This window comes from Meleagris gallopavo, chromosome 2 (genome assembly GCF_000146605.3).
Source record: "Meleagris gallopavo isolate NT-WF06-2002-E0010 breed Aviagen turkey brand Nicholas breeding stock chromosome 2, Turkey_5.1, whole genome shotgun sequence".
NCBI classification, from domain to species: Eukaryota; Metazoa; Chordata; class Aves; order Galliformes; family Phasianidae; genus Meleagris; species Meleagris gallopavo.
Window position 1 is genome coordinate 105,045,831 of NC_015012.2, and position 16,652 is coordinate 105,062,482.

The 16,652-nt window shown below is 40.8% G+C and overlaps 1 protein-coding gene across 16 annotated transcripts in view; it reads left to right on the forward strand.

Moving 5' to 3' along the window:
• Positions 1–10,880, forward strand: part of HMBOX1 (homeobox containing 1) — a 113,518-nt gene extending 102,638 nt beyond the window's left edge. For 4 of the 16 annotated variants that reach the window (XM_031552649.1, XM_010708091.3, XM_010708088.3 and 1 more), the window contains 5 exons: positions 426–508; positions 2,643–2,738; positions 4,404–4,498; positions 4,703–4,834; positions 8,117–10,880. In XM_031552649.1, the coding sequence (XP_031408509.1) occupies positions 426–508; positions 2,643–2,738; positions 4,404–4,498; positions 4,703–4,834; positions 8,117–8,254 (544 nt within the window). In that variant the 3' untranslated portion in view covers positions 8,255–10,880. Of the gene's footprint in view, positions 1–425; positions 509–2,642; positions 2,739–4,403; positions 4,499–4,702; positions 4,835–5,476; positions 5,558–8,116 lie in introns of all 16 variants that reach the window. The other 12 variants (XM_010708099.3, XM_010708103.3, XM_010708095.3 and 9 more) reach the window with 12 other exon arrangements.
• Positions 10,881–16,652: the final 5,772 nt, after the last annotated feature.

Below are 16,652 nucleotides of genomic sequence, written 5' to 3' on the forward strand. Positions count from 1 at the left end.
GAACACCTCTTGTAGGACATTGCCTCAGGGGCATGCAGAGCAAGAAGGTAACTGGTAATTAAAGAAGCAGAGTCATGGCCTATGATGTCTTATAAGAATGTGTTTCACTTGACAGCAATGACTCTGATATTCACAACGTTGCCTGTTTTGCTGCATCTCCTCCTGTGATATTCTGAATGCCAAGGTGACGCTGCAAATGCTGAGATAATATTCTCAGTTATCTGAGGCTTTTGGGAACTTTTCATAGAGTTACTGTGTATATGAGTGCATGCTGTTATTATTTTATGCATATGCAGGTTGACAGAAAATGTACTGTGTCTGTATCACTTCTGTAGGAGGGTGCATAAGCAGGCAGCTGACACCTTCTAGTGAAGCTGTGTTAAAACGTTTCTGAAAAAAACTTTCTTATTCTCCCCTTCTTGCAGTTACTTCAATGAGAATCAATATCCTGACGAGGCAAAGAGAGAAGAAATTGCCAACGCCTGTAATGCAGTTATACAAAAGCCAGGTGAGGAGCTGATCGCGATGTCCTTTCCAAAGGCAATTACAATTAGATTTCAGCATCTCCTGCTAAATTCAGTAAATGTAATTTTATGGCTATTACTAATAATTCAGCCCTCTCAACTAGCAGTAGGTTTCTTCTCAAGCCTTCTTTGCCTTGCGTGCTTCAGAGCTACCAATAATGGGATGAACATGAAAGTCAATGCAGTTTTCAAACCAAAATACCTGTATCTGAAACTTAATTTTTCACCAGTTGAGGTATGAAATACAAGGTGTGTATTTCATTTATACAGCTTTGTAAATGGCATTGCTAAGAAAATAAACATTCTCTGTAAGGCTTTCATTCTTTAAGGTCGGGTCACTTATTTCAAAGTACTTCTGCAAGCACTTAGGAACAATCTGGCAATTTCATTACACTCCATGAAAGGGGATTTTACTTGGTTCTGTTTCACAGATGGCAAATCTTTGGTTTACAAACTGAAGCTTGATGGAGATCAAGTTAAAAAATGAAACCACAGCGTTCCCACCTTCCAAGGCTTTTTTGGAACTTCTAGACAGGAGTCTTGCATTAGAATCTGAGTGTTAATGGGAGAACTTGTATTTGAATCAACAAGTTGCATTTTCCCTCTTCACAGAGAAATTATACTTGGTAGAGGAGCATGAATGCTCAGTTTAGTATTAGTAAGTCCAGATGAGTGGACACACGTGCTGTTATCTTGTTTTATGAGCCAAACATTTTCAGAACTTGTACTGTGGGTGTGTTTATATTTTATCAAACCAGAATAAAAATTAATGCAGAAGAAAACAAGTGCATGACTTCTGAACAGAATAGCACAGAAACGTAGAGTAACTAAGTTTGAAAGTGACCATTTGATCAAGCAGAAGCATCTTAGAATAAGGTGTCCAGGGGTTTTTGCCTTTTTCATTCTTGAATAGCTCCAAAACCAGAGGTGTTCCCACCTCCCTGGGCTCTTCGCCGTGGTGATTGCTCTCTTGCATTGTCCTAAAAGCTAGTCAGAATTTCCCTTGTTTCAACTTTGGTGTTGCCTCTTGCCTGTTCATGGTGGAAGCAAAAGATACTAGGGGGTAGAGTGCTGAAGAGATTAGGATTTTAGGGCTGGCAGTGCCACTGGATTGTTCAGCAAGTTTGGACAAGGCACTGTGTCTCAGGATTAGTAAAATATTGTGAATGATACTGGTACAGAGCATTAGGAAGCAGCACAGGTATCTATTTCCAGAATTTTCTTTCGTTCACTCATTCAGTTTCTCTTACTTAAGTTTGCAGATGCTGATTGCTGTAATTATGCAAGTGTATGCAATGCTGAATAAATAAACTTTGAGAAAGTAAGAAGAACACAGTAAGGGCCTCACCCCTGTGTAGGCTGAATGTGCAGCTATATCAGCCATCTCAGATAGTCTTATATCTAGCTTAAGAGATTTCCATCATCCCTCTGCAATGCTGATTCCCCCGTCTTCCCTTTTTAGGCCAGTCATCAGGCAAAGGAGTTCTTTGCTGTAGCTGGCTGGTTGTTATTAGGATTATTTATTTTGCTGATTGTGTAACATTCCAGTGGTCTGGTTTCCAACATCTCCTGCCCCATCTCCCAGAAGATGAAAAGTGTCCTGGCAGAATGGAGAGGCTCAGATGAGTGCTGTGGGAGCACGACAGCAGCTGCTGGTGGAGAAGAAGGAAAGCAGATTGAGGAGGGATAAAATTCCTTCATTCATTTTGCTGCTACCAAAAAACACGTCATTGAACTGCACCCTTGCGGCACGTAGTAAGAGAGCTAGCCCAAGGGTATGGGATTTATGGCAGGACTGTGAATTGGAGTTTTTTGAATCTCAGTTTAGCGCTTGAACTAGAAAAGGAGCCCTCTCTTCTCCCATGGCTCGGGACTTGGTTGATTGAAGCTGCGAAGAAATTTGTGTATTTCAGATTTTAAAAACAGAAGAAAGGCTACTTTGTTTTTAGAGAGATATTTGGCATTTATTACCATAGCATCAGCACAGTACTCTGGTTCACATAAAATTCGCTTCATTCTCAGTTCTAACGACTTTCCAGTGCTGTTTATATTTCAGGAGTTTACCACTTGTACAAGGGCAGTCTGCCTATCTTTTTTTTCCCTCCATTATTTTCATAGGAAAAAAGTTATCAGATCTGGAGCGAGTTACCTCCCTTAAGGTGTATAACTGGTTTGCCAACAGAAGAAAGGAAATCAAGAGACGAGCCAATATCGGTAATGTATCAGAGAGCCTGCTTTCAAGGTTCAGTACATTGACTTGCTCAGGAGAGATAAAAATTACACAAGATTGCATTACTGGAAATACGGGAGGTTCTGATAATAGAAATGTGGGGCAATTTTTTAAGAAGAAGAAATGCTATTCCAGATTTTTTCTCAAATACAGGTAGGAATTTAGTTTATGAAATTCCATCACTGATGCAGGAAAAATGAGGCAGTTACAAAGTTTTACTGGAAGATCAGTTTTTAAAATCCAAACAAGAATTCAGTTTGTGGAGAGAGAATCACGTGCCCTATACTCAGGCTCACCTGGGCATTCCAGATAAAATCTGAAATAAAACCTGAAAACGTCTGCATTGAAAATAAGGGAAATTGAGACTATTGCAAGTTCAGAACCTTAGTGTACCATTTAAATGAGAAGTGGTTGTAGTGAGGAGCTTTTATATGGTTGTAAGTTTCCTTGTGTCTGTGTTCCACTAAAATGCACTTGTTTTTTCTGCCAAAACCCAGGGTTGTCTCTCTTACTGCCATGCCTCAGACCCCACAGGGATCTAAGAGGCCAGATGAGTTGTTTTACCTCTGAGATTCAGCCACAGGGACCAAAGGTTGCACAAGCCAACTTCTTATTCACGTTACACCTGTGCTCCCTACTGCTTTCCATGGGGTTGCACAGCATTGAGTGGCTGGAACAAAGTAATATTTTTCCTTGAGGATCAGAATGAAACAAAAGCTAGCTCTGCTTTTGTGCTTGAATGCGTCATCATAAGGAAATAAAAAGTGATGCTGAACTTATAAGAAATAGACCTTCTCATATGGATAAATGCAAGACGTTCTGATGAGAATAAACTCACATTAGCAGCTGGGACCCAACAAACTTCTGCCATTTGGGCAAAGTTTTATGCACAAGTCTAAGTACTGTGCAGAACTGAGTTTGCAACATGTAGACAAGATAAGGCCCATATCTGCGTGTTAACTGTTATTTTTGCAAATGTTGGAAGTACCATCTTGCTGCTTTTTGTCATATTTGTGAAGATCTTTCTACAAAATGTAGCATGTTATTGAAATTTGATCTACGTTTACTTTTCAAAAATGAAACCTGTCTGTCTAAGTGTGGGGGAACAAAGCAAAGTTAGTCCAAGGTGGGTGGTGTTACAGCTTTATCTGTACTGTATGTTATGTGTGCTGTATGGGGAGGAGGGTTGGAAGGAGATTGAAAAGATCTAAAGGGAGCTTTAGATGCATGGTTCCTACTGGAAGATGAAGATGTATTGTTTTTAAATCCCTTAAGTGCTTTTAAAAATTTCTCCATCTATTTTCAGACACTCCCCGCCCCCCTCAAGTTCTGCCAGTCCAAACTATGTGGGAAGATCTACAGGGAATGCCTTTGCCACTCCAGTGCATTAGAAATTAAGCTAATTTCTAATAGGACTGGCTGGAAAACAAGGATTCTTACTCGCAAACAAGTCTGTTAGTTTACAGGGAAGGATTTCAGGCAAACCAGTATCTGTTCATGTGCTACCTTCCCAAATACTGGAGAGTGAAGAGGAAGAGGCTAAGAACTAACTCTGTTCTTCCAGTTATTCTAACTTCTTGAAAAATTAGTTAACTTTTAATTACTCTAATGCATCAGATAAATTAGGGATCCATTTGCTTTTTTCGAAGAAGCAGCAATCCTGGAGAGCCATGGAATAGATGTACAGAGTCCGGGAGGTCATTCCAACAGCGACGACGTTGATGGCAATGATTACTCAGAGCAGGTGAGCATCATGGCTGAGCCCTGTGTCCCCAAATAGAGAGTTCAGTGACACGTGCAGAGGCCCTCTGCCTCGCAAATCAGATGTGTCTTGTTCTTGTTATGCTTTGATGTAATTGTAAAGGGGAAAGTGAAAGAGCACAGCTCCCCTGTTTGAACATGTTGAGCAACCAGCATTCACCCACATGGATTTATTGTCATACAACAGGACACTTGGCAAGTACGCAATGGGGAGGAGGAGGGAAGATGTTCAGAGGGAGGCAGAGAAGCAGAGAAGGTAGAAGAAGACAGGAGGATCTGCTCCAAACAAGCAAGTTACACCATTCACGCCACACGCAATGTATGAAAAATGTTAGGAGAGTGTTACCCAGTGCACCGTGCATAACTTGAGCTTTCCTTAGCCCTGGCACCGTGCTAGTCATCCACCCTCAAGGAAGGATGTACAGATCTTTAACAATTGCTCTGATGTATCAGGCATCAACTTATTTCCCTGCAAAACTAGGCATGTGTGTCCCTCTCTCACCTTTTGTTTCTTTATGCAAGAAATGTCTCTGTGATAGCCTGTGGTACAGCTGTTGTGAGTTGCTTATCTGGCACCCAGATGAGTACAGCAGTAAGCCCCTGCCCAGTACACTTCATCATAATCCCTTTTGTCAGCCCTGCTCAGCAAGATGCTGAGCACCCTCCTGTGAGGTGCTGAGCTTCCTCTGCATCTCCCTGGGAGCACTTTTCAGGGTGGCTCAGGATCACTCCCTAAGATGCTGACAGACAAAGGGAGAAGGGTGGGGGGGGGATGTGATTAACTAAAGCTTGACATTTATTTGGCCCTGTACCTGCTTCTTATTGTTCTGCAACGGTGTGCCACTATTTGGGTTGTTTACATATTATCTTTTTTTCTTTTTGCATTTTAACTCTTGCCTATTCTCTATTTTTCTTGATTATTTTTAACCCTTGACAGCAACTTCTTTTTTAAATTCTCCAGCAAAAGAATACCCCTTCCCGCACTCTGAGCCCTCACCTACCCTAAAGTTGGTGACCCTTCCTTCACACACCTTCCTGACAGGTATTGCATTCGCTTCCCAATTTTCCCTCAGGTGTCAGTGTTGGCCAAAACCCATCAGGGATGTGTGTGCTTGGCACCAGGGGACTTGTAGAACAGTTCATTGTTTTGGTTCTGGCTTTGATATTAGTTCTTTTCTGTGCTACACCCAACATCTGGGGTTGGCAGATCATTTTTAATTGACTCATTTGGGAGAAATAGTTATGTCTCCCTCTCTAAAGGAGTGCTTTAGCAGTGGAAAGCGCTGGAGTGAGTCCCTAGCAGGCTTGGCTGTGGCCCAGTGTGACAGATCTCTGGCAGAGGGATTCCCAGTCACTCTGCTTCTGATGGACATTAAGGCCATTTTTATAGGTCATCACCAGTAGATTTGGTGGAACCAACCTTGCAAGCTCTAGATAATGAGGATCAGCTCTGTGACAGTTCTAAAATATTTTGAAACTCCTGTTGAGTGCAGTTAATTCCTTTTCAGTCAGATACAGAAACTGAATACAGGAGTTATCTAGACGCTCAAACTATATTTTGCTGGTGTGTTATCCAAAATGCTTTGAAAAGATGAATAAACTGGATAGAAAATGTAAAGATTCTTGTTTAGAGTCCTTAAAATCTGCATTTCTCAATAATCTGGCTGGGCTTGTCTGTGAAGTATAATTAGGCATCAGTGTTGAAGCAGAATAAATGGAAGTTCTCCTGATGACCATTTGATATCCTTAGCAGTTAAAACCATAAATTCTGCTTTCCACAATGACACTTAAACTTCAAAGTTCATCCAAATACTAGTGAGATGACTAAGAGAGCAAAAGTCAGGACTCTGCTTTGTATTTCTTACTTAGTAAACATTACTGAGGTGACATCACAATATTTGCTATTTGTTGTAAATGAGCACATTCCTTCATATAACTAGGATTTTACCAAATTTTGCCTTTTCTGTCTCCCTCAGCATTTGTCACCCTCATCTTAACTTAAAAGTGCTTAAATATACATACTAACATTAAAATGTTGCATGTTCATCACTTACTGGCTGTTGAAGACTGATAATTATTATTTCTTTTCTGTAAAACTAATGGCAAAATTGTCATGTGGTCACCATTAGTGCCTCATTTTAAAGAGAGGAAAACACTGTGATTTTGCCCAACATCTCAGCACAATTTGTTTGACAGTTGAGATTAGTTTGGATATTGTTGTTTCTCATTCCTGTTATTTTAAACCAAGCCCTGTTTCTGATGTAGACTAAGAAGCATGCACACTTCACTATAAAATTATGTCAAACATTTGATCTGACATTGTATGGCCATTATGTGCCTAAAAAGGTAACCCTTTTTTTCCTTGATTTTGTAAGTATCACTGCAAGCCTGCAGCATTAGTTTCCCTGTATTAGTTTTGCTTGCCAAGCATCATAGCAGTCAGCACAGTGTCCTCCTACAGCTGAGAGACCTTGCTCTTCAGAAAATAAGCATGAAGAAATATGTAGCACTTGGTTCAGCAGACTGGAGAACTCAGCAGAGGTTCACCTAGATCTTTGAATTACGGTAGTTCCAGTCCCACGAAATCATTGCACTGTTTTTCTAAGCAGGCTAGAAGCTTTTCAGCACCTTTTTCCCAACACCTTTGTGAATTCAGTTTCTTCGTAGGACAGCGGCTCAGACCAAAGGTCTGGGTGAGGTCAGTACCACTGTTTCAGGAAAAGTATTTTTAAAGAATAGGGTAATTATAGAGTGATTTTATTATATTAGCGTCCAGCTTCTGGAAGGCAGTAGTCTTGAGAGACTTCCTGAGCCAGGCGGTGTATCCACTTTCTTTTTAATAGTTATAGTAGACTAATTTTCCATGAACTTGTCTAACCCCTCTTTTTAAAGGCATATTTACTTTTGTCTAATCTAAAAATCAGTGAATCCTACAACTGAGCAGTGATAAGAGAAGAGCTGCTTCCTGTTTTTGCTTTGGAACGTATTATCTCATCATTTCAGTGAGCACCCTTGCTTATTAGATCATCAGAAGTAGCGAACAGTTGTTCTCTATTTACTGATTATTTGTAATAAGCATTTACCATATCAACCATCAGCCATTTCTTTTCCAAGCCGAGGAACTGAGCCTCTTTAGTCCGTCCTTGTAAAAAAGCCAACCCCTGACTCTTTCTCCTGATTGCCACTCTCACGATTTTTCCTACTTCTGTTATGTCCTCTTTAAATGGAATGAGCAAAACTGGATACAGTATTCAAAATGTAAGCACAGCATGAATTTGTGCAGTGGATAATGATCCCTACCTTAGTTTGGTTTCCTGACATATGTTGTATATTGCTTTTATCTTTATGATTTCCTGTCTTCCTCAGAATATTCCCTCTGCTTAAATTTTTCTCTAGAAAATTGGGTACACCACTCCTTACCCCTCTTACCTTTGTCTGCGCATTGAGGCAAATCAGTTGTGTAAATTCCTTTCATGTTGTACCCCTGTAACAAATGTGCAATTTGCTGCCCCTAGGCCGTTATTTTATACGCTATTTTTGTTAGCTGCTTTTCTGCTTGTGTAATAACCACACTTCTCTCTTCTCCTTTCCACCTGTGCAGGATGACAGCACTAGCCATAGTGACCATCAAGACCCCATTTCATTAGCTGTGGAAATGGCAGCGGTAAACCACACCATCTTGGCATTGGCCCGGCAAGGAGCCAACGAGATCAAGACAGAGGCTCTAGACGACGACTGATATAAAGAAGGGGGAGGGTCGAAGCAAGAAGTAACTTAGTTTTAGACGTAGCACCTTAGCAGACTTTCCTCGGTCCTTAATATGTGTTCTTACAGTATAACTTTGCAGTTTCTTGTACGTCAGTTAGCTGTTAGGGTCTTGTTCTGTGAAGATGGCATGGTGCCCTCAGCCTTTGCGTATACTCTCTCAGTATTAATTCCCAATAAATAATCAATCAACCAACCAACCTCCCTCTCCCAGCCCCAGTGGCTAGAAAAATCTTGCTGCTCTATCTTAGCATTCAAAGTGCTTCCAGGTATTTTAGACAGTCCTCAATTACAAGTCTTAGGCTACACTTAAAATCTTGGATACCTTTAGAGATTGTGTAAAAATAGTCTGTACGCTTTTCCTTCTCTGAGACTGAAAGGATGCAAGCTGAGGTAGTGGCACAGGGTCGATGGACACCAGACTGGGAGTATCAACAGAGAGTAAAAAGAACACTAGAAACCCCACTTCAGCTGATTCAGATTTCCAGCTGCAATAAGCTGTGCCTCACTGGTCATACAGTGACTTGATATACTTTTGGGTGCTGTGCTAAGAATGTCCATTGGAAACACATTCACATATTTCAGTTGATGTTCACATATTCAACACAGACATCCTCTACTCACAAGCTGCGTGGCTTAGTGGATAAGTACTGCCTTCTGCCTCTGGGACCATGATTGAAGCCCAGCCTGGGATCATATGAAAAATGAGCTGAATGTCTAATGGACAACAGTCCACCTCTCAAAACCACTATTCATTATTTGGCATGGCTTGTAGTGCCTGCTCAGAAGAGGTCTAGACTCTATTGATCTGTCACTAACAGTTTCACTTTTTATTCTTCCTTTTCTGTCCCCACCCTATTCCCCTCTCCACTTTGCCACTTTCAAAAGCAATGTTTTCCAAGAAGGTTTTAAGGTCATGAAACGGGTGAGTGATTTTTTTTACACGTCTGTGTAACTAATGCCTACATCTAGCCCGAAAGGTTATTCAAGAAGTTTGACATCTGACCTTTGCTAGTTAACCATCATAGCATAAATATTCTCCTACATAAGAGCTTTTGCCTTTGCTTAAAGGCAAGAGGATCTCTTACCAGAGAAACGGGGTGTGAATGTTTTGTGTTCTCTTTACTCTGTCCTTGTTAAGATGTGAGAAAGCTATACTGCTACGAGCAATTTAATTAATAATTGGAAGCCATACTGATAATGGATGTGGTAATATTTGTAAAGCAAACCTACTTTAAGTAGCAGAAACTAATGGAATTGTTTTCCTTGATCATATGTAGCACTTTTGTTACCTTTTTTCTTAAAGATATTTATATTTGATAAGTCTTTTTTTTATCATTTGAGAATTCAAAATGCCAAACAGCAAACTCGCATTACAGAGTCACCCTGCGATCGCCTTGTCATCTAGTATCTAAATGATGAACTGTGTGTGCATCTAAGAAAATTACATCTGCTGGCATTGTGTGGAAACGATCTCCTGGCATCCTGATAAAATGATATGTTGCTGCCGGTAAGAGGAAACATCTCAATGGAAACAGCACGGGAAGTGTTAGAGACAGGCAGGACTGTGTTACATTAAAAAAAAACAAAAACAAAAACAAAAACAAAAAAATAACAAAAATAACAAAAATTAAAAAAAACTATGTAAATTTTTGTATATAGATATATAAAAATTTCCATAGTATTTCCAAAACATTCCATTTGTATCTTCCCCATTTACGTGGGAATAGCTGAAGTGGGGAAAATAGCTGAATTCTGAAGGATGGGCTTCCTTCTTCTCTCATCCTCTTCCGAAGGTGGAGGGGACAAAAGGAAGTCACAGTTACTTGGTTTGTTCTCATCCTCCCTTCCTCATGCACAGCTATCAGTTAGCATCGTGACCTCCCAAATTGCGGCTCCTCAGCAGGTTTTTGGGCAGCCTAAACCCACCAGGGTGTAGGCTAGCTTAGATCATCCTCACATCTGTTAATCTCACCAAAATTGCTTGGGTAAGTGCGGAGGAGATTTTGTGCTTTCAGAGGGTGCAGAGCTGGCACCTCTTTGTCTCTGTAACTCTGAAGATAAATAGGTAGGTCTTGGCCTCGTCTTTCATTTATGGATTTCATTGGAAAATTTATGTGCTTTCTTTAGGTATAGATCACTGAAGCAGAATGAAGCCGTCTTTTTCTGTTTTATTGCATTTCTTGAGTAGGCAAATTTGTAAGTAGCATCAGGGCAGACTCGGGGAAAACACAGAATTGGATCAGCTGCCGTTGCACCATTGCAGTTTATTTCTGAATGTGTGTGTGAATGTTTTGGTACTAAGGAGTGAAAGAACAGGGAGAGCTTTTTTTTCCCTATTTTTGCACAGCAGAATGATCAAGCAAACTATAGCCTTAGTGGAATTTTACCTTATTCATACTGCAGTCACACACCAAGCTGACAAGCAACATCCACGATTTATAGGAAGGAGATTTTAATAATCGATGGCCTCTTTATGTTGGGATTGCCACCACCATTTGTCCTGGCTGTTTCATTTTAAAAAGAACAGACTCAAACTGTTGGACAGCTGCAATTTTAGAAGAAATATTGCTTACTATAGCATCTCGAGAAAAAAAAAAGTCCTTGTTTCAAGCATCGCCTTTTTAAAGCAATAGGGAAGAATAAAAATCCATATTCCGATTTTTGGTTCATGTGATGCAGGATCAGAGTAACACCCCTAAAACTGTATATCCAGACCATCTGATGTCCTTTATAATAATATAGTAATCTGACCATAATTCTGTCTGTCAGTGTCAGGTAGCTGCTGGTCTCATCAGGCGTCGATATCCAGTATGAAGGTTAATCAGATAAACCACTTGTGAACAGCTGGAGATTGTCAGATCCTCCTTGTCTGTAGCTTTTAAGGTAAATACCAGTTTGCTGCTCTCTCACATCGTCTCACCAGATTTGCAAACAGCAAATTGTTTAACCAAGGAATCGGTCATGCTGAAAAAAGAAAAAAAAAGAGACATTTGGTGTGTTTCAGGTTTCTGTCACCTTGGTTTGCACTTACCTGCAAGAGGAATGAGGAAAGAGTGGGAGTTCAGGTGCGTGCAGCAGCCTGTTTCCCTTATTCTGAAAGTTCATAGCAGACAGTTTGCAGATGATTAACAGCTTTCTGCTTTGACAGGAATTAGCTTACATGGAGTAGATGCTGGTGTGACGATGTCAGAAGACCTGCCCCTGATCTAGAGTAATTGAAAGACTTGGTGGAGAGTGCGGCCTGTGATTTAGACTTTTTTTCTAGGTTTTCTGCTGCAGTGTGGGATGTTGTTTGTGTCTTTTTGTCTCTGGAGATTCTTGAAAATTATCTTCTTGGTGGTGGTGGGTTTGGTTTTTTGGTCACGTCGCAGTTCAGTGGCAACCTGGAGCTACTGCAGTCTGTTCTTGTGTGGGGTCCCTTGAAACAGGTCTGGTGGCAGACTAGGTCTACCTTTTTGTTCTGTGAATAGAGAAGAAATCATTCAAGATGGTTCCTCTTCTGTGATGGGCACAGATTGCTTTTAACTTTTAGAGTAAATTCTGGCTGTTATTTTGTGGCTCATAAAGTTCTTATACTTGAGTTCTTGTCTCTAACAGTCTTCTTAAAACAACAATTTCTACCTCTACTTGTTCTTTTGTTTTTGGTTTGAACTCTCTATGTCTTTTTCCTGAAGTCTGAAATCCCAGATAGTTACAAAAGTATTCTGAGTTGATAAAGGAAATCATAACATAGCAGCAAGCAGACATTATTCATTGATGGCCTAGAGTTGTAGAGACATCTAATACACTACAAGCATAGATATTGTTATAGCATAATCCCATTACTCATATGTTGGACATGAGCAGGTTGGTTGTGAGTCAGCAGTGCATCCTTGTAGTGATAAAGGAATTTCATTAGGAAGAGCAAGGAAGGCAATAAGTAAATCCCTTCTGCTCTTCACTTCTGGGAGCCTATCTGGAGTATTGTGGTCAGTTTTGGACAGTGGTACGTCCGTCATACAGCTGCTGAGATGAGGGGGTTGGAGCACATGTCACGTGTGGGAGTTTGAGAGAGCTGAGGTTGTTTGGATTGGCTCTGGGGAGATCTTATTTTGCTCTTTAATTGTTCTAACTGGTAGTGAATACAGTATAGCGAATACAGAGCCAGGCTCTTCTCAGAGGTACATAGAAAAAGATGAGGAGCAGTGGGCTCAAATTGCATTAAGAAAGTTCCAGATGGAATTTTCAGAGGAATATTTTCGTACTGCAAGTGGTAAAAGAGGGGCCAAGAAAGGCAGTGGAAAAACCCATCCTTGGGGATATCCAAAACTCAACTGGACAAGATCTGGGGTTGGATCAGAGATCTTCAAAGGTCTCTTCCGACCCAAATTATTCTTTGTAGGTTGCTCCAAAAGTAATGCCTCCTATTTATTTCCATTGAAACTACAGCAGATGCGAAGAGCACAATAACAATATTTGATAGAGAAAATTCTCAGCTACAAAACATTGTTTTTCAGCATAGCCACCACCATTAGCTATGTATTTTTGCCAGCGATGAATAAGAGCCTACATCTGTACCGATGGAGGTAACCCCCTGTTTCACAGCTGCTGTGATGGTATTGTTGTTAGAAGTTGTTGCCCATGCAGTCCATATTTCATCAGCCAGAAGAGATGGAAGTTAGAAGGTGCCAAATCTGGACTATGCAGAGTGTCGCTGGACAGGCCAGCCAAGAATGGCGGTGTGCTCCGTGTTCTTCAAACTAATATGGGACCTGATGTTATCATACTGCAAGAGAAAGATTGTCGCCTTCTCTGGCCTGGCTGTGGAAGTTCAAGCCTTCAGCTTAGTCAGTGTGACCTAACAGTCTAGGTTGATGGTTTATCCAGGTTCCAGGAAATCCAGAATGATCCCTCCTTTCCTATCCCAAAAGACTGTGCACAACACTTTACCATCTGAAGGCTGTGTCCTGTAAGTTTTTCTTCAATGGGAAGTTCAGTTGTCTCCAGTCCATATGCTGCCATTTTGACTCTGGCTCGTGGTGGTGGCACAACGTCTTGTCACTGGTAACGATGCGATCCAGGGAACTCACCTTCAGCCCTGTGTTGGTTCAGTAGGTCCTGACAGACCTGCATACTAGTGTTCTTTCTATTCCCGTGTGAGCATTCATGGCACCTGTCTGCTGCAAACTTTGCAGTATTCCAGCATTGCCACTGTCGTTGAAGCAGATATTCAGCTCTGTACACAGTTCTCTGATTGTAATTTGCCTATTGGCACAAATGAACTGATGGAGATGCTCTTTTCTGAGTAGTGTGACAGCTGTGCATGGCTGTCCAGAATGTGGCTTGTGTTTCACATCACTGTCGCTGCTGCTGAAATGCACTGCCCACTGCCTCTTTGTGCTTACATCCACTGTTTTGTCTCCATTAACATTCAGCAAGCATTGACGAATGTCAGTGGATGCTGTATTTTCATCACAGAAGAATTCAGTTCCATGACTTTGCTTCACATGCACTTCCATGTCAGACACCATTCTATCAGGCTGCCTTTCTGTTGCCATCCATCACACAGCAACAGAACATAATGGAATATTGGTGGGAAGTTTCAGCCTCTACTGCCATCCCACCCACATCCACGTCTGATGCTATGGGCCAGCATCATAAAATAGGAGGCATTACTTTTGGAGCAACCCTTGTATGATTCTGTACAAACCTGCTCAGGTCAGGGAGTTTCCCAGTTCTCATCTGCACATGTTCACTTGTTTAAAGAAATTCTGTTATTTTGCCTATTGTTAAAAAGTTCTATCTTGTCCTGATATAGATGAGCTTTATTTGTAGAGTCTGGCTCCAGGTTCTAATCAAGCCATAAGGAATAAATCTCATTAATTATTTGCTCTGTTTACACAGTTCTTCGGGGATATTTGAATTAGCTTGTTTCGTTCCTTGGCTGACACTGAACTGGTAAGTTCTCCATGTTTTAATAACGTTTGTGCTGTAGATTCATTTTTGCCTTCGAGAGGAATTTTCATTGTCTTGCTGCTGTGAGTGTAGACTTGAAAAATTTCATACAGCTGAACAGATTAGAGGAGAAATTGTACTCAGCTGAAGCCCACTGTTGACTACTGGGATGCTAAATTTTTGGTTTCAGTAAATCTTCAAATGTCGATTGTCAGAAGATTTAGTTTGGTAGCCTAGATCTTCTGCACTTGCTTGGAGCTTCATGTTATTTTCTTAAGTGTTTGCTGTTGGCCATTGCCAAAAAATAATAATAGAAAAACATACAAAGACAGATTTGGGGTCTGATTTGGAAGTTATTTTGAAGAGAAATCATGATGATGTTCACTACTATGGAACAGCATGGAGTCACTATCCCAAGTGTCACTCCTGCCTTTAAGGTGCAAGAGAACACAGAGATAAGTTCAAGATTCTCAGATCCCCTCTGTGGAGTAACAGTGAGATGCTGCTTGCAGAGTAGAATGCAAGCATTGTGCTGGTAGATCACTGGTAGCAAGGGTAATAGGAGGATAGTTGGACTAGATGATCTTGTAAGTCCTTTCCAACCTGTGATTCTATGATTCTATGACATCCACCAGGTCGCTGAGCCACGCGGGGGTACGTGGTACTGGTAACAGGATTTCACTGTATGTTTCACAAAAATAAAACCACCAAGCCAAAACTGATATCAGAGTTGCAACTCGAAATTGCAGCCTCTAAAACGCTTAATGCGGGGTTCTTTTTCTCTGTGCGTAAGGTCAGTTCTGGATTCACGCATTTCAGTGTTAATTATGAAGATTCAGTACTGAGCTGTGGATGTTTAGTAGGGGAATATTTTTTCCCCCTTTATGCCTGGAATCCTCCTCATTTCAGATAATAGATTTCTTACCAGAAGTTTTCTATTCCTCCGCCTGTACCGGCTACATCACTCTGTAGCCCTCATTCCCACGGGTCCATCAGCTTCTTTCAAGTTCATTTGATAATTACCAGCAAATTTTAGTGTCAAAATAAGCTTTGTTCTTATGTTAGACAGGGCTTCCCACCCAAGTAGCTCTTGCACTCTTTGAAGTTCTTTGACTTGGTAATATTATTTTGAATGAAATCTTCAGCTTGTAGGCAATAATGTTGAGTTTCATGTAGCATTTCTCATTTGGCAGGAATCTTTATTGGCAGGGTTGCTCTTGAAAAAACTTTTAGTGATCGAACGTATGCTTGTTCTTATTAGACAGCTGCAGGTTTTGTGTGTTTAAATGCCTCTTAATAGGAGTAATTGGGGTTGTATCACAATCCTGGCCGATTGATTGGAAGTTTGAGGAGTAACTTTTTCACTGTGACTTCTTGGGAGGGAAGGTGGATGGGCTGACCATGGGTACCGTCCAGTTCCAAAGGAGAAGAGTTGCAGAGAATATTCAAAACAAAGCTTTCCCCTTTTTGCAGCTGGGATCTTGAAGCAGTTATTGGCCAACGGGCATTTGGCAAGCTGAAAAGCATCGCCCCAAACCTCTCATTTTAGTGTCTATTCATTTTGTCTAATAAATGGGATTAGAACTGTCCAATTAAAGATATTGCACATTGAAGGAAAAAAAAAAGAGGCATTCTAGAGGCGACAGCTATAAATTCAAATTTAAAATATACAAAAGATATTTTTCTCCATTGTGAGAATTGTGTTATAACTAGAGAAGTGGATGCGATCATCTTGAGGGCTGTCAGTAAGAGGACGGCGTTTTGATGTTGGTTTTTGTCCAGCAAATATAAATAAAGTTAAATAAATTATTCTCAGTTGCGCCAGTGGAACAAACATAGGGAGAAAAATTCAAACCTCTCAAGAGTTGTTCATTGCTAACCTTGGCCTTAGGTTCTGTCTCTTAAAAATAGCTTGGAATTGTTTGTCCATGCCTATTTTCATGTCGCCATCCATTTGGCAGAGGTGATGCAGTAGTGACGATGGCATTGACATGGTTATGACAATCAGTACGAACTGTACTCGTTTCGTTAAGGTCCCTCTGTCACATGCTCCTTATGAAAATTCAGATCATACCCTAGCTCGTACTTGCTGGAACAAGTAAACAAATTTTTTTTTTATTAATTTGAGATGCAGTCTGTGATGTTTACGGAGTGCTTATCAGTGTAGTATTTGAGTGATATGTCAGAGAGATAGAAAAGGATTTGCTGTTTTAGGTGTGTGTGGGGTAAACTCACAAAACTTATTTTAGAAGCTCCCTTTAACCAAGCTGATCAAGGAAACTGACTGATTGGTTTGACTACTGCAGTGTTGTGCTCTTCCCTGTTCTTTGCAGTGAGCTTTGGAGTGCTCCAGCCAACGGCTTCAGCACAAGGAAACCCAACTCGTGAAAGTGGAGCGAGCTGTAACAGCCCTCGATGCTCTGTATGTACAGTGC